A 17002-nucleotide genomic window follows, 5' to 3' on the forward strand; every position below is an offset into this window, starting at 1 on the left:
AGTCGGGGGGGGCTTCATGTTCAATGCAGGGAAGTGCGTTTTGCCTTGATGCCCCTTGAAATTGCAAGAAAAATGGGGTTTTTCAGTGAACTGACACATGGAGGAGTGATCTGAAATGTTCTAAAGAAGACAGAAACTTCTGAGGTCTCGATTCAGGGAAAGTGTCTTCTATCTATAATACTGTTGTTTTGCAGTTAGGAAGAAATGTTTGGATTTCAAGTAAATCTTTCAGGACAAATATTGAAGGAATTTAATGAGAGTGTTTGATTCTTGGTTCTTCTATTTCTTAGCAAAATCTTGAGAGCTTTGAGCAGATTCTTGACCAACAAACGAGTAGGCCGACAGTCTTCTTTTCCTTTCGGCTTTTCCCTTCAATTCCCTTTCAATACGATTACTAATGCCATGAACACATTTTCAACAAAATGCTTGGGATGGCTCAAAGGTGCCAACATAGGCTTACTATACTATACTACTACTACTACTATACTAAACTTAATAAAATTTGAGTTTATTGGCGATGATCGTTCTTGCCAGAAAGAACAAGATCCCGGATACAAGCGGCCGAAATGAGTTTCCTCCGCAGGATAGCCGGGCTCTCCCTTAGAGATCGGGTGAGAAGCTCGGTCATCCGGGAGGGACTCAGCGTCGAGCCGCTACTCCTCCACGTTGAGAGGAACCAGTTGAGGTGGCTCGGGCATCTGGTTCGGATGCCTCCTGGACGCCTCCCTGGGGAGGTGTTCCGGGCATGTCCTACCGGCAGGAGGCCCCGGGGACCATCCAGGACACGCTGGAGAGACTACGTCTCTCGGCTGTCCTGGGAACTTCTCGGGGTCCCGTCGGAGGAGCTGTCTGAAGTGGCTGGGGAGAGGGAAGTCTGGGCTTCCCTGCTAAAGCGGCTGCCCCCGCGACCCGACCCCAGATAAGCGGAAGAAGACGGACGGACGAACGGACGTCCTTGCCAGACCAAACCTGGTAGAGGATTTTGGGTCCTTCAATCCGTCTTCGTGTTAGCACTGTGCGGTTCACGGCCTCTCATGGAATCATCTCGCCGTTCTTGACATCTAATTACCCTCCAACAACGACGCAAAGTTTTTAAAGCCCTTTTAGCTCTTTAAAAACCAGTACGTCAACCTCGTATGTTTCTTGGCCGGGGCGCTTCAAACCGCCGGCCGCAAAGCATAACATGCTACCGCTGTCCGTGTACGTCCTTTTATGTTTGAACAAGTCCAGTGCGGTGGCCGCCTGCGTGTTTGCTGTGCTTTTGGGGGCGAGAGGTGCCGGAGCGGAGCAGCAGCTGCACACAAGCCAGAGAGCCATAACGGCCTGTGCACGCTCGAAATGGTTTCCAAATGCTATCAAACCTCCCTTTGCACACTGAGATATTTTCCCACCCTGAAATGTGAGTCGTGAGTCTCGCAAGCTTTGCGGGGCTTGCCACAAAGACGCCATCCCAAGGCCGAAGAGAGGAACAACAAGGATGGAAGTAAGTTGTGACCTTCTTCCTACAACCTTGCATTGAACCTTAAAAATCCCACTTTGTACTAATTGCGGCAGTTATTTTTTTCCTGCTTAAAACTTTAAGCTCAACGAGAGCGGCGGAGCTAATGAGCAACATCATACGAAGGCGGGGAGATTAAGTCTCTTTGAGGCGGGTGTTGAGTCTAATCTCGTATCCCGATTGCTGTGAGCGTTCCCACGATGATGTAAGAATATGTAGAAAAAGTAAAGTTTGCAAACCAGTGCTGTAGTTGTTCGTCCTCCCGAGGCCCTCTACTGGTTTATCCGGACTAAAAACTTCCATACATGTGGTAGATTAATATATGACCTTGCAGGAGGTTCAGTTACAGTTGAATGCTAATAGTAATGGATCATACCAACTCTTATTATCCACGTACTTGCAGTTACCCGCCTTGTTTGTCCTTCTCATTATTTATGTTGTTAGTCCGGATCTTCACAGTGTATTTTCGGTGAACTTAATGCGAAGAGGATTTGTTAACTACGAGCCTCAAAGGGTTTGAAATCAAATCATGAACTTTGCACGCGGTTCACAGGACTTGACACGGGGAACCCAATCACCGGACGTGAACCCAATCACCCACGCTCCGGTTCCAAAGGAGGCAAACCACGCCAAGCCGGCTCGGGATGTCCACGCAAACAATTCTGCTTGGAGTCAGGATGATGCAGCCTGTTGGGATTTGTGGCCAGCCGCGCCGAGCACAAAGAATCTCGCTGGATCTCCTTGCCGTTGCCGCGGCAACCTGCTGATATTTGGCCCTCAGGCGGACCCGCATCCTGGCCGTGGTTTCCCTGGGATTTGTGGCTTTGAAAGCGTCGGATGCAAGGATAGCGTGAGTGTTTGACGTCTGCCTTGCCGGCGCTTGCCACTCCCTATCGCTATTGTTCTCCTCTTCGCGTAGAGGCCAGGTTTAATTTGACATTGGAATTATTGGAAAGGAGGGAGAAAGGCGGCTGATCTGAGGACTTCGCTGTTGATGTCAACTGTGGAGATCATAAGCTTTAGACCTCAGTCAAAACCTCAAAGAACTGCCCATCTGCAGCCTCCTGGCCACGAGGACGGATGTTGGTGGACTGCGAGGTCCCGCTGACCTGGCCCTGTCGGCCCGCTAGGCCTCGCTGTTGGCTGTGAGTTTGACCAGCGGAGGCAACGTGATACTTAAATCATTCATAATAAGCTCATTCTGCCTGCTTAACAACACATGCAGATCAGCGCCTTCCAGGAATTTTTGAAATGGAAATTGTCGGTTTGGAAACAAACGGCCTCTGAGCAAGTGTTGCTTGTCTAGTGGTTTGGTACTGCTGGCTTTTCCCCTCATCGTGTATGTCAAATAGATGCAGTCGTGAAAAATAAGTATTTATTTTTTTCTTTCACAATTACAACATGTACCAGTGGCAGCAATCTGAGGCAAATAAACAGCAAATGATGACTCTTATTTTGAGCCGATTTGTCTCCAGTCCCATTTAACCAGTAAAGTTCTCAGGAGGAGCCGAGCTTCTCCAAGGCTCCTTGCAGCATCTTTAGGTCATCTCGTGTTCTGCACAGGGCCTTTTGGATCTTGCTGGGCTGATCCAGAACATCCATGCTGCAGGTGATAGGCTCATAGCGCACCGCAAATGGTCGCTTTATGGTTGTCGAGTACTTCCTGTGCAAGGAAACAAAAAGCTTTACATGCTAATCTGTAGCAGAAGGCTAACCTCTAAAATAGGTACAAGCAAAATACCTTAATTTAATCTTGGCGTCCTCAAAGCTTTCCGAGACAAAGTACACTGGCTGGTAACTTTGATCCTGGTACGGTTGCACGGCGGTCTCCTCGGGATTGAACGGCTTGTACTCGGGTTCGTTGGACAGGGCGTACTAGAAAATGGGTCTCAGAGCGTCAAGGCACATGGAATGGAATGAAAACTGCTTTAATGATGAACATTGTGCAAACTCACCATGAGTTCTCCATAGGATGAGAGAAGCCCTGCCCCGTAAGCTTTGACTGTCCCGTTCTGTTTGCAGAGGCCAAACTCCACAGTGAACCAGTACAGCTGGAAAGGAAGAGGCAGAGTGAATGCACCTATTAGCTTTGGCCACTAGGTGCTGCTCAAGTCTCATGTTTAAACAGCAACTATTCCGGTAGCCTCTTTGGAATGTTTCAGCCCTAAGATTTTCATCAATCAAAGGATCCCCTTGAGAGCAATATATCTTACCGTGGATAATTTCTCAATGTCTTCTTGTGATGCTCCAAGCGAGGCTAATCCAATCTCCTGCAAGTGACCCCACTAATCAGTCAAGATATTCCAGGCAAAAGAACCAAAGAGCATGATGTGCAAAATACCTGGGAAAACTGCGCAAACTCTTTGTCTGCCAGCATGGGGATGTGACCGAGCAGCTCGTGGCAGCAGTCCCTGTTGGAGGAGGTCATAGGTCAGTAAAAGGAGCTATCGTCAACACGACGGATCCCGCAGGACTTACGGCTCAGGAGAGTGCATGGGCGCCGACGCGTGGCGGATGTACTGCGTGCACTGAAACACTCGGAAAGCCAAACTGGCGAGGAAGTCCCGAGCGGACAGCAGGCCAGCGACCGGACGCAGCTGGAAGCCTGTTTTTTCTGGGAAGAAAAACAAACTTATTTTCTTCTTCGCCCCAACAGCTTCCCCTAAGCCGTTGCAAGTGGGTGTGATTGTTTTGCTGTGTCACCTTTGAGGAAGGCGGAAATGTCTCTGAGCTGAGGGATGCGCTCCTCGCTGTAGCCGCACTCGCTCTCCAACTGCTGCAAACCGTCCAGGAACTGCCGGCAGGCCAGATTGGGGTAAATGCTCCGCAGCTTCTTGTACACCTCCCTCCTTTTTTGGAGACATTGTTTAGGTCACGTCTCATTACTTCTCTGCAGTGGTCACCGTGCACCTGCTCGCTCACCATGTGGCCGTTTCTGCTGCTGTGTACTCCACCTCGGGCAGCGGGTCACCCCTGCAACAAAGCGGACAAAAATGAATGAGCTGAGTGGCGTTTGGGAGACGAGGCTGTCTTTTTACACTCACTGTTTGTATCTGTAAGACAGCTCTGAAATGAAGGCGCGGCGCTTCCGGTATTCTGGGTCCGTGTAGCCCTACGGCACGGGTGACACGCATCGTTGGTACGCCATTTATCTATTCTCGAGCAAAGCTGGCGTGACTTTTTATTGGACACTCACCGGATGGTCCTTGTCCATGGCCGGATCGAATTTGGTTATCAATAAGTTGCATCTGTCCAGCTCCTTTATCCGTCGAGGGAACCACGGGACTGCGATGGAGATGAAAAGAAGCATTTTTTTTTTTTCGGTCCACCATCCCAACTACTGAATGTAAAACACACCTTTTTCTTCTGGGATGGACCTAACGTTATCCACAACTCTCTTCAATGAGTTAACAAAGACGTCCAGGTCGGAGTTGTGCACCTCGCACTTGACAAAGAACTCCAAGTCGGACGTGCTGTTCTTAGATCTCCTGCCTGGCCGGCTCTCGACGTGGAGGAGTTTGGCGTCGAATGTCTGGAAAAGTCACAAGCGCACGTTGTCGAAATGTATCTGGCAGTCACCTTTTTAATAGGAAACTTCCCTATTCAGGGTAAGCGTAAACATAGCTGTTTTGTCCCTATAATGTAGCTTATTAAGGTTAAAAATTAACAACTATAATAAACATAAAATCAATTAAATAGGCATTATTCTGTTAGGAAAGGAAGAGATTTTGATGTCCCCCCTCCATGGTTACCTCAAATATTTTCCCTGTCTTAAAGAAGCCCGAATTCTTCTCGTTGCTGAGGTTGAACAGCACGTTGAGGGTCATCCGGCCCTCCTTGTCTTCAAAAACCTGCGCGTCCACCCCCCGTGAGGTCTCCGGCGGACCTCCGCTTCCGACGCTGCGATCGCGCCGGGCATCCTCGATCAAACTCTGCCTCCGGCCGCTGAAGGGCGCCGCTTGGCCCCCACTGCTGTCCGTCTTCATGGTTTCAGGATGTGCTCCGGTGTGAGCCCGAGGCATTTAAATAGCGCCTCATCTGAGGGCTGAATGCAGATGAGCGTTTTTTTTTTTTTTTTTTTTGTTTTTTTTACGCCTTTTGCGTCACCGAGGCAAAAGCAAGTCATTGAGCAGTCGCCTGTTACTCAACATGACCGTCTGATAGCCATTCAACCGAATCAGGTCTTCTTCTCAGGTTGTATAAATGTTACTAAAAATAATAATTAAGGATGAGGGGGTGGGGGGAAACGCAGTGTATTTTTAGCCTTGCTTGTTTTCCTGTGCTGCTCAGGGAAAACGCTTAGTGTTCATATGTTAATACTTTTCAGGTAAAATGGGACAAACGACACCACATTAATATCCTCTGTTTATTAGTTTAATTAAAATATTTCATGCACAAAAATGGGGGGAGAAAAACATTGTCAAAAGTTGCTTAGTTATCAAATGAAACAGGTCTTGGTTTATATGTAAAATCAAGTTTTTGTATGTATATTAGAATACTAATAGAATAATACATTAAAGTGTAGCGACTTCTAAAGGTTACACATGATTAACTAACTAAAAGACAGAATTTTTTTTATTATTACATCCCGGTAATGTTGACCTGTTGTAATACAAAAAAACTGATATGCAAGTATAAGCTTCAGGCTCTTTGGTCACGACGTCACTCCAATTTTTTCAGGGCTTCGCACAATTTCCCCATTTCACCTGCAACCGAAAGAAAAGCGCGTTAGGAAGCAGCATATCAAAACCAGTTTTAGAACGACAGCTTTGGAACTTACTCTTGATGCTGTTGGCCAGGTTGCTCAGCTGCTGGGTGTTGTCCAGCACCTCCACGCTCTGAGTATACGGGTTGTAGCGCACTGAGAAGGGCCGGGGGATGGTGCCGGCAAACTTCCTGTAAGGCCCACACGGGCTCAGTGACTCGGGATCATGCACAGCTTACCGACATTTAGGGCCCTCGTAGTGCATTAGAGTGCAACAGACATACCGGACTCTGTCTTTGGCATCCTCAAAGCTTTCGGCGACAAAGTAGACTGGCTGGTACTCTGTGATTGGGTATTTCTGAACGCTGGTCTTCTCTGGGTCAAAGGGAAGCAGTTTTGGCTTGTCGGTCAGGCAGTACTGGAAGACAAGCAATGACACATTCAGTGTGCTCTCAGATGCTCAATGAGCCTTGAGATTCCTGTTCAAAACAGGAAGTGGAGTATGATTATGGCCTCTCGCTTTCCCCTGCGGACTCGTCTGAGCGCACATCCTCCGCTGATGCAACGTGTGACCTCCATAGACGCTCTTTGGGCCCACGCTGAGCCACTGAACCACTTTTCCCACTCTACGAAGTCAGTGACACATTAATCCCGAATGGACCACTAACCCACTGCCTGAGACCGGAACCCCTGCCCGTTCCGGTTGGCTGGCTGGCGAACCCACCTTCAGCTCTCCAAATGACGATAACAAGCCTGCTCCGAATGCTCGTGTCTCGGAGCCCTGCTTGCACAGGCCGAACTCCACAGTGAACCAGTAGACCTGATGCAGAAATGAAGGCTGTTTTAACACGCGCTCGATGGAGAATCTTTAGTTTGTCGCAGAAACATACCGTTGCAAGTTTCTCAATGTACTCGTCTGGGGCCCCAAGAGAAGCAAGACCGATCTCCTGTTTGGAAGAATGAAGAAGAGAATTTATAGAGAGAACTCTCTATGTAAAATTCAAAGGTTGGGGTTTTAAGATTCAGAGAGAACAGAGTCTGTACTGGTGCTTTGCATACCTGGGAGAACTGGGCGAAACCTGAATCGGCAAAGAGCGGGACGTGCCCCAGGAGCTCGTGGCAAATATCACTAGAACCAGAAAACAAGCGTAATCCCTCACTGAGAACATCTCGTGTCGTCCGATTACAATTTACCGCTCACACTTACGGCTCAGGCGTGTACGTAGGCTTGGAACCGTGCCGGATGTACTGCGTGGAATGGAAGACGCGGAAAGCGAGGCCGGCGAGGAAGTCCCGGGAGGAGAGCAAGCCGGCAACCGGGCGAAGTCGGAAACCGGTACACGCTGAGGCACGGATGGCGGCGCACGATAACCAAATGATGCAAATACAGCACCTAAAATGTGAACTACGACGAAGACCCAACTCACACTGCAGGAAGCGGGACACGTCCTCCAGCTGCGGGATGTTGTCCTGCCTGTAGCCGCAGTACTTCTCCAGCAGGGGGAAGACTCGGTTGTGTTCACGACAGGCGTGAGTCGGGTACAGGGTCTTTAGTTCCTTGAATACGGTGCCCCATGTCGCCTTCTCGTCTTCCGTGTACTCCACCCGAGGGATCGGCTGGCCACTGGGAGAACAATGACGCAAACTTTAAGCGCCAAAAAAAAGACGAAGTACAAAGGGCTCTTAAACCATGAAAATATGTATTTTCACAATCAGGAATACTGTATGTAAGGCAGCGGGTCGTTGTTTTGACAGTTCTTGCAAACACATCCCCGGAATTGTAGGGTCCAACAATTATAGTAGTGGAAGCTGTTGGCAAGAACGTGATTAAGAGTTAAATTACTGTCTGTAGTTGTAGGCGATGTCAGCAAACTCCTTTCTGCGGGACCGGTACACTGGGTCTGTAAAGCCCTAGTGGACACACACACACACACACAAAAGGAGAAACCGTGTTAGATCTCACAATCACAAACAACACCCAAACGAAACCCTGTGGCCTTTGACGGCATTACGCACTCCGTCCCCAATGAGAGCATGCAAATGTGCATTCAAATGAAGCCTTTGTAGAGCTTTATGATGAATATATTTCGCTTTAATGATGGTGGCAAAAGGGAGCAATTATCTATAATTATAGGGGCCCCAATTAAAGCAATGACATCCATTTGTGTGTTTCCATGAGAATAGGCAGCCTGTCATCTCTTGCGGGCCTTATCTTTCATTGGCCGCGTGGGCGTCGGAAGAAACAAACACACACGGACGGGGACAGACTCGCATACAGTAACAGATGAGTCAGAACTTTACCGGGTGATCAGAATCCAGCTCCGAGCCGTAACTGAGGATCTGGTTGGCAAAGCGGTCCAAGTCCTGGATGTCATTGGGGAACCATGGCACTGGAGAGTAGAGTTTTTAAGCCAATGAATTAGATAATTTATTGATTGTGGTTCCCAGATAGATTTGCCATTTTGAGGGCTTCCGCAGTTTCTGTTACGGACATGAAATTTGCAGAGGTAGGCAGTTTATCACTTCCAACTGAAGGGCTGTAAGTCCGTTACTGATGGACTCCCGTTATGCTAATGAATGACAAACTTTATCTAAATACTGGACTAAGCACTGACGGAAGTGAGTTTTCTTCTGTCAGTGTAATTGCCGCTAACCGGGTCATGCACTGACAGACACACGTTTTGACAGACGTTTTGACGGATTGCCCACCTCTGTCGGTCCTAAAATGGCGTTGAGGGAAGTGATGACGAAAGCCTGGTTAAATAAAATGACAGACTGACGGATGACGATTACAATTTGGTTCGGCTTGAATAAATGGCAGACTTGAGATGTCAGAAGGGTGGCCAAGGCGCTGACAAATGACTGACCAGAAAAAAATAAAATAAAATTACTTAATTACTTTAATTAATAAAATGAATTAAAATAAATTAAATTTGTTTGGCTTATGATATCTATCACGAGTGGAGCCACAAAAGTCAAATAAAAAAAAACTATGCCTGGAAAGATACATCCAATATGCTTTAGGACAAACTGGTTGTTCAAATGTTTACTCGGCTTGGTAACTGCTAATAAGTACGGGAATGTACAAAAAAAAAAACCTGTTAAGTATTAACAAATCGCTGCCGGTCGGCCATTGTGTGGCTGGAGCAGCACAAATAGATATTAATGATGGAGATGAGCATTTGGGCCTGTAGGCCGTCGTGCCGTCTTGGCATGTTGACACTCGGCAGAGCAGCGCGCACAGGCCATCTGCTTGTTCTGTGGATTTATGACCCTCAAAGACCCTCATGAATTTTCCATTTGTGCCGTGTGGTCGACCGGCCTGAGGCTTCGCAGTGACAACCAGGCTCGAACAGGCTTCTCTCACAACGGGACCATGAGCATCGTCTCGTCCACTTGACCCTGACCGACAGGCGGTAGGGCCTGTCAGTCTTGTCCCGCCGTGACCTTGGCGTGTTCCGCCTGGCCCGAGGTTGCTCCTGGACGGGGAGTCACACAGAGCGCTCCTGTTCCCGCCTAGGCGTGTTGGTGGCGAGTAGCAAAACTAATGTCATTCTGGAAACAACTAATAAAGGGGTCAGCGCCGGGGTGGCGAGCCACCCGTCTAGTCGGCGGCGGACGATGGCTGTCCATTAATTAGTGGCCCCGCGAAGCACCACAACACAGCTTATAAATAGACCAGATTGTAAGGACCTCGCTATACCCCACTTCTTCCACTAGAGGCACCTGTGAGCCGCTGTAGTTTTCGTCTGTCCAAATTCAGATTTTTCACCTTCGCCGCTTAAATCCTCACAAATCTCTCGTCCCCCCCTAGAAAAAAAGAGGATGCTTATCTCTGGAAGACTCGTCAAGGCTCTCACCGGTGTCTTTCTGTTTGTTGCGCGTCAGCTCGTGCACCTGACCGCTGATCTGCGTGCGCAGGCTGTCGATGACCTCGTCTAGGGCTAGCGAGCAGTTGGAGTCCACGCTGACGAAGAACTCGTACTGCTCCTCGCTGGCGCGCGACGGCCGAGACTCGATGTGCGTCAGGTTGATGCCCTTGTCCTGCAAAACCGCACCAGGATAATAATATTGATGTGAGTAAATGTCTGCTTTTTGGTTGTTTGTTCTCGTGCCTTGTTGCACTTCCCTGGTTTGACCAAAAGGTGGCACTCTAACAATCTTCTCCGTCAGGTTCAACTTGAACAAGATGTCAGTTGATCCTTAACCCTCTTATGTCTGTCATTTTTGTTTTGTTTTAATTTTTTTATTAATTGGCCGGCTGCATAGTTGATGGGGAAAAAAAGATTTATTTTTTTTTATTCGCCCCCCCATTTTTAACATGTTTTCTAAAAAAATTTAAGCTTGAGAGCAAGTCAGTTTGTCCCATAAACATACAGTGACAGGAAGCTACACAATGTGGGTTTTCCAAAATGAAGGCTTCAATTATTGTTAAAAATAAACATTTTATCCTTACAGCCATTGTTCCATATGGGTTAAAAATTCCACAGGCACATCAGACAACTTAATATATTGTATATTGCTCATAATTGTGCACAAATGGGTTGCCGTTGAATGGCATTTTCTTGTAGACAAATTCCACAAGGAAAAACAACTTTCATTCAGATCCATATTTTTCTTCACATTTTCAGTACCGACAAATGATTGGTTGAAAACGTTTTGTAGAGATCTTAAATTTGACTCTACCTAAACCAGCAAAATTTTGAGTTTTTTAAGCTGACAAAGGCTACCCCAAAAGGTGCTTTTCCAACCCAGACCGTCAGATTCCCGACATGACTGAGCTGCTTATTCTCCCTCAAAATTCTCAGGCCTTTTGGCATCCGTCTGCACACACATTGATCTCATTTGCTGAGATTCCAAAAGGCCTATAAACGTGAAGTCATCAAACAAACATAAGACTGGTGGAGATGTTTAGGAGCCGCTGGAAGGCATCTTTGCGCGGTAGACACAACGGATGGGAGAGGGTGTATGTGGCGTACTCTTCTGTTATAGGCCGATTGGAAGGGGGGGGGGGGCGTGTGTGGTGGGGGCCTCCCGCATCTGGTTCAGATTGTGTTTATCACATCTTAGTGAAAGCCATGCACGGCAACAAGAATGTGACTGTCGTCAAAGGACATGGATGGACACGGTCAGGTGTTGAAATAAGTTTGACTTTAGTTTAGAATTTTTCAAATAAGTGCTGCTTAAAATTCTAGAAGCCCTGGTAGCTCTGGACCAACCACTACTCAGAACAAAGGGGGGAAAAAAGGAGCGTAATGAAAATCAAAGGAGGAGAATTGTAAAGTCTTTGGGAATGAATTGAATCCTTGGATTTAACAATGTACTCAAGATCTACATTGTTATTCAATGTTCCATCCTGGGAACTGACGGGTTCTACATAAAAGTCATGAAAAGCCCCAAATATGCAGAAATAGACCATAGATGATGCCATATGAAATGCACTGCATGGGAAAAACTCAAGATAGCAGACATGCTGGATCACTGAATCTTGACATGATTGCTCTTTGGGAAATGGGCCGTGCGTGATTTGTGTATAAAATAGTGACGTAACGTTACACACAGATTTGAGCATTTATTCAATATCCTTGATATCCAGTTTAAGGCGCAATAAAAGCATTTAGAGCACGCTAGAGAACGACAGTCACCTCTTTCCCCACTACTGTATGACATTTCTGCATACTTGTAGGACAAGTACACGTTGCTGTGTACTTGTTGACATTTGTGTGCTACTAGTGACGCGCTTGATGTTAACTATTCGAATGTTATGTCTTTAGCACACAGTTGTAAATCCAGATGTTTTTCTACCATGTTTTTCAGACTGAAATACCAATGTGAGTACTCAACTCTTGAGTAGTCAGTAGTCACCGATACCAAGTACCGATATCACTTGTGCTTTTAAATTTTTATTTTTAAGGATGACCTATGTATCCCAATATTAAAAAAAAATCTTAAAATTGCATGAAATTCTATTCTTCCAGTTTCTTGATCATAAAACGGACACAAGACTCGGCTGCGAGTCCCAATGCCTTGAAATAAGGTCTGGTATCGGCCCAATACCGATACCTGATATCAGTACTCATCCATCTCTAGTTGTAAACTAGTGCGCAGTTTTGTCTCACTAACGGAGTTGTCCTACTAGTGTGCCAAAGTTGTCCTGCCGGTTTTCATCTATTGGATATTCAGCTTTAAGTCCATGTTACTAGTACGCTATTTCTCCTCACTCGTGACGTAGTGGGTCAATTAGTATGCACAAAGTAAGCTTTAAATAAAATAATTTGAGTCGTTTTTGGATATCCTTGATAGGCAGGTTAAAGTCCAGGTACTAGTATGTTCTTTTGTCCTCATTAGTGAGACGATTTAGCGCACTAGTAGCATCACATCTTACTCTTTAAATGTTTTTTTGTTTTTTTGTTTTTTTCCTTACCAGAAAACTACTGTCTTGCACCAAGTATTACTACTAGGCCAACCTAGTCATGCACTAGTGACCTCCTAGACCCTACAAGTAACTGCAAAATGCCTTCTAGTAACTTCAAGTTGTCCGACTAGTATGCCAAAGTTGTCCTGATATTGAACATTTAGTGGCTCTCCTTGCTAGCCATCTTAAGCTCCATGTACTAGTACGGTCTTTGTCCTCATGAGGAAGACGATTCATGCCCAGTAGTAGTTTTTTTCTGTTGTGCGACTAGTCCTTCTACTAGTGCCCTCAAATGTCTTACCAGTGAGGACAAAGAGTGTACTAGTGCACAGATATGAAGCATAAGGAATAAATGCTCAATCGGCTTTTCATTCAAAGAAGTCAGCACGTTTGGATTCCACTAATGACTACAATGGCATTTTCTACTCGTGGTTCCTTCGGGGGAAAGACATTCTTTTCATGGAAAAGCTTTTTTTTTTTTTCTTTTTTTTTTTTGTGTGACTCCGAGTTCCCAGCAAAGCCAGCTCCGAAATCCCCAAAAGCCAGTCAGGGCATCACATGACAAGCAGCGTGCCATGTCACAAGAGTCGCACCCGCCACCAGTGCGGCGGGCATGAGCGCGGTCGGAGGGGGCGTGCGGACGAGCTTGAGGGTCAGTCGGGCTGTTATATGCTGGAGGCGGGGGGAGGGGAGGGACTGGGGGAGGATTGGGAGAGGTTCAGCTCATAGGTCCAAAGAGGATCTTGTGCTTTCATTCAACTACACTACCCCCCCCCCCCCCCCCCCCGGCGCACTCAACACGCAACAAAAAAAATAAAATGCAATTAACGCAACAAAGGGTACACCCCCCCCCCCCAAAAAAAAAAAAAAAAACGTTTAATTAGATTTTAACTGTTCACGCTTCTGCCTTATCTTTTCCTCTAAAGTGGGAGGTGCACTTTTCCGTGCGTAGCCATGATGATGATGACTAAATAATTGAAGTGCTGCCAATCCCGTGTTGATTCGAGCAAAAAGTCACGTACGCAGGCTGTGCCGATCAATAAAATCAAAATAAATAAACCACAGAGGCAAGCCTGGTCAGCAAAGTTGGCAAAGGTAGGCCTAAGTGTTGACGCAAAGGTTTTATTTATTTAAAAAAAAAAAAAAAAAAAAAAAAACCACTACGGCAGTTTAAACATTACAAACCTATTTAAATAATGATTCAATTAAAATACATTGCACATAGCAATGACATAAAAAAGCTCATTTAAATGTTTCAAAACATTCCGTTCTTAGAGATTGCAAATACTTAAAAATGTACTGGAAAGATTAAATGCAAATGCGTCATACTGTACTTCAAAGTTAAAGACAACTGAACAATACAGTGGATAAGGACTCGCGGTGGCCTGCGAACAGCAAAAATTAGCTTATAATTGACGCCTAGTGAAATAATTTGGGGGATGAAACCCAAAAACTCTTTCAAAAAAAAAAAAAAATGCTCTTTTGCAAAATTCAATATGTTTTTTCCACACACAAAAAAAACGGGGGAAAATGGGGTATACCCTAAAAAAATATTGGGGGGGACATCGACTCCCATCGCTCAACTCAACTCTAGATTTACTCTACCCTGGAGCAGCAGATACAGAGAATACAACAGAGGCCTCAGAATTGAGCCCTGTGGAACACCATACGTTCTGTTATACATATTGCACATATTCGTCTGACCATCTTTTTTTTTTTTGCTCGACTTGAAGCGAGTACAATAATAAAGAAATCACACGATGTACCATCACAACAGTCAAAAGCTGTGTGTGTTCATGGATCTTTTTTTTTTTCTTTTTAAAATTTTGCAAAAAGTGGGTGGAATCAAGGCCTGTGTAATTAATATAGAAATATGTTTTTACTCGATTTTCAAATGGCTCAATTTGACCCCGTGGCATAACGTAATGGCCTGGTGTTATATATTCGTAGTGGACAAGTTTTTGGATTCACCTTCAGTCGGATCAATGCGAGATAAGCGCCGTTTGTTTAGTCATGGGGCCACTTGGAAAAGGTCGCCGGCACAAAAACAATTTATGCAGACCGATGAGACCTTTTAGGATTTTTTTCCCTTTTCTTTTCAGGGCAAGAGCTCGCACTTTTTGAGGTCTCGCCGCCAAGTCGGGACAATTTGGCATTTGGTCATGAACGCCGCCGACGCGTCACATGAAAGCAGCAACAAAGTCAGCTGCCGCATATCATGATGATTACGTTTACCTCGATAGCTCTTAGAAATAATGATTTTCAGTTTTGATCAACTGTATTTATTTGTTGCCTCCATTGCTTGTGGGTAAAGCAAATAGAAATTAAAATAGAATAATAAATGCTTCCTCTTTGGGGAAAAATGGTTCTTTCGTGGTTGGTCCTTTCTTGTTCTGTGTTTGCTAGCAGGAAATAAAGTCTTTTTTTTTTTTTTTTTGCAAAGTAGTCCCTGGAGGGGTGCGAAGGAATTTACCTCAAAGAGTCGCAGCGCTCGGGCCAAGGCGCCCACCTCCTCCTTCAGCGAGAAGATGCAGGAGATCACTTCGCTCTTCTTGCTGGTCTCCTCCTCCAGGTACATCGAGCCTCGCCGCCTCTGACAAACAAAACCAAAACACCTTGAGCCCAAAGTGGCATCTGCAACGGGGGAAGGGGGGGGGGGGGCGGCCGTGGAAACCCGATGGCCACCCCAGAGAACCAAACCGGGATTGAACTGGGCTCATTGTCTGATGACTTGATGCCATCATTAAGGAATTCCGCAATTGTGTAATGTTGTCCAGCAATCCTAATTGATGGGTTCTATGCAACACTGGTGTGAAGCATTCTCAGAACCACTGCTAATACCGTACAACAAAAATAAGCAGTTCTTTCATTTCTATAATGTAATAACACGTTTGATGCACTTAATAGGAATAGATTTCCGCAGTTGTGGAATGTTGTCCTGGTTGGGGTAACCCATGCAACACAGGTGTGAAGCACGTGGATGAAACACTGCTTATACTATAGTACAAAAAAAAAAAAAACTTTCTAAAAGGCAATACCACATTTGATAGACTTAGAATAAAGGTCGAATTCCACAATTATGTCCCCCATGCAACACAGGTGTGAAGCACCTACTTCTACTCTATACATTAAATGTTCTTCACTTTCTGTAACAGGACAGCAAAGTTGATACACTTAAAAATTTAAATAGATTCCGCAAATTGTGTAATGTTGTGGTATGTGGATTTCATGCAATACAGGTGTGACAGAAACACTTGTTAACAAACATGAATAAACATTTTATTATTATTTGCAGTTTACAGCAATGTTTGTGCTGTGTCTACAAATAAAAGCTACTCAAATGTTTTTTTTTTTTAGCATTACCGACTTTTTTTTTAAACATTTTGCTCAGCTGCCCATAATCCAAAAATATCTTAGCATTTTTATCTGAAACTTTTTTTTTTTTTTTTTTCAGACCTACCCCTTTGTCCTGCTCATTGGGTTCGGCATCCTCACTGTAGTTCCCGTTGACCCTCTTGTAAGCGGCGTCCATCTTCTCCGACCTGCAGGTGAGTCGTGTGTGTGTGTGTGTTAGTGTGTGCAGCGTTTTTGCCTTTGTTGGATTTTGTTACGCGGGGCCGCCACTTCTTATGACACAGTGAGTCACGTGACTCCACTCTCTCTCACACACACACACACACACACACACACACACCCCTCTGCATTGGCATGTGACGGGACGCTGCTTGTGAAACAGACCTGCGGTGGGTCCATGTGGTCCGGCTGGTTTTCGGTTGTGGTCGTGGTGGTGACCTACAATTTCAATTGTCGTGTTTGTGGGCTCGATAGTCCTGTGGGAACATAAAAATGCAAACTTTTTATGAAGGTCTTCAAGGTTGAGAGCTGGTTTCGGCCACTCATACACACCGAGCAATGACATATCTTTTGTCTTTTCATATTTGTTGTTTCTGTTTTAATTCCCTGCAATTGATTAATTAATGTAATTATTAAGGTTTTTTTAAATTAATTTATTCATAATTTATGCTCAAGGTCTATGTAGTAGTGCATTAGTTTATTGTGCATTTTTCAAGTATATTTACATACATTTAAAATATCGGTATTATTATTAGAGATGTAACAATAACGGCATTATCGTGATATTAAAACTGCCACAATATATCGCCGTCGTCATGTCACGATATTAAAAGCAGCAAAAAAAAATTGGGTTGATTTCCATTTGTGCAGTTCTAGTACCCTCTGGTGGCTCGTTTTTTTAGTGCAGTTTAATTTTTACAAGGCATGTTTTGGCCCTTCTAATATGTGTAGGAACTCAATGTGTGCTTGTGTTAGTAAGTGCCTCAATATTAAGTGTTAGTAGAGATTGTAGATGTTTATATGCATTGCT

At 45.3% G+C, this 17002-nt stretch overlaps 2 protein-coding genes and 1 long non-coding RNA gene across 3 annotated transcripts; 1 reads left to right on the plus strand and 2 right to left on the minus strand.

Annotated features, from left to right (window-relative positions):
* Positions 1-2909: 2909 nt before the first annotated feature.
* th2 (tyrosine hydroxylase 2) lies at positions 2910-5520 on the minus strand. Its single transcript, XM_077543592.1, has 12 exons — positions 5251-5520; positions 4856-5030; positions 4695-4783; positions 4543-4610; positions 4421-4471; positions 4202-4347; positions 3977-4112; positions 3840-3909; positions 3712-3768; positions 3454-3549; positions 3240-3373; positions 2910-3161 (listed from the first exon to the last, which is right to left on the minus strand). The coding sequence occupies exons 1-12, from the start codon at positions 5518-5520 to the stop codon at positions 2996-2998; spliced, it is 1458 nt and encodes a 485-aa protein (XP_077399718.1). The 3' UTR covers positions 2910-2995.
* On the plus strand, positions 3368-15190 carry LOC144034666 (uncharacterized). Its single transcript, XR_013288262.1, has 3 exons — positions 3368-4313; positions 4395-10279; positions 15062-15190. It is a non-coding gene; the product is annotated as an uncharacterized LOC144034666 (long non-coding RNA).
* pah (phenylalanine hydroxylase) lies at positions 5859-16245 on the minus strand. The gene is made up of 13 exons (XM_077543594.1): positions 16079-16245; positions 15092-15211; positions 10064-10247; positions 8505-8593; positions 8047-8114; positions 7631-7827; positions 7411-7546; positions 7263-7332; positions 7094-7150; positions 6928-7023; positions 6488-6621; positions 6279-6394; positions 5859-6204 (listed from the first exon to the last, which is right to left on the minus strand). Exons 1-13 carry the CDS (start codon positions 16148-16150, stop codon positions 6161-6163), a joined length of 1383 nt encoding a protein of 460 aa, XP_077399720.1. The 5' UTR covers positions 16151-16245; the 3' UTR covers positions 5859-6160.
* Between the last annotated feature and the right edge of the window lie 757 nt (positions 16246-17002).

Source organism: Vanacampus margaritifer, chromosome 15, assembly GCF_051991255.1.
Source record: "Vanacampus margaritifer isolate UIUO_Vmar chromosome 15, RoL_Vmar_1.0, whole genome shotgun sequence".
In the NCBI taxonomy this organism is placed as follows: domain Eukaryota; kingdom Metazoa; phylum Chordata; class Actinopteri; order Syngnathiformes; family Syngnathidae; genus Vanacampus; species Vanacampus margaritifer.

What these genes read in the sequence shown, in the direction of transcription:
- th2 (XM_077543592.1), bottom strand. Translation starts at nt 5,520, where the DNA reads ATGCCTCGGGCTCACACCGGAGCACATCCTGAAACCATGAAGACGGAC. An exon ending in GCAGCAGAAACGGCCACATG is followed by an intron (nt 4,348 to 4,420) that starts GTGAGCGAGCAG and finishes TCTCCAAAAAAG; the next exon opens with GAGGGAGGTGTACAAGAAGC. An exon ending in GACGCCAAGATTAAATTAAG is followed by an intron (nt 3,162 to 3,239) that starts GTATTTTGCTTG and finishes TTCCTTGCACAG; the next exon opens with GAAGTACTCGACAACCATAA.
- pah (XM_077543594.1), bottom strand. Translation starts at nt 16,150, where the DNA reads ATGGACGCCGCTTACAAGAGGGTCAACGGGAACTACAGTGAGGATGCC. An exon ending in ATCGCCTACAACTACAGACA is followed by an intron (nt 7,828 to 8,046) that starts GTAATTTAACTC and finishes TTGTTCTCCCAG; the next exon opens with TGGCCAGCCGATCCCTCGGG. An exon ending in GATGCCAAAGACAGAGTCCG is followed by an intron (nt 6,395 to 6,487) that starts GTATGTCTGTTG and finishes TGGGCCTTACAG; the next exon opens with GAAGTTTGCCGGCACCATCC.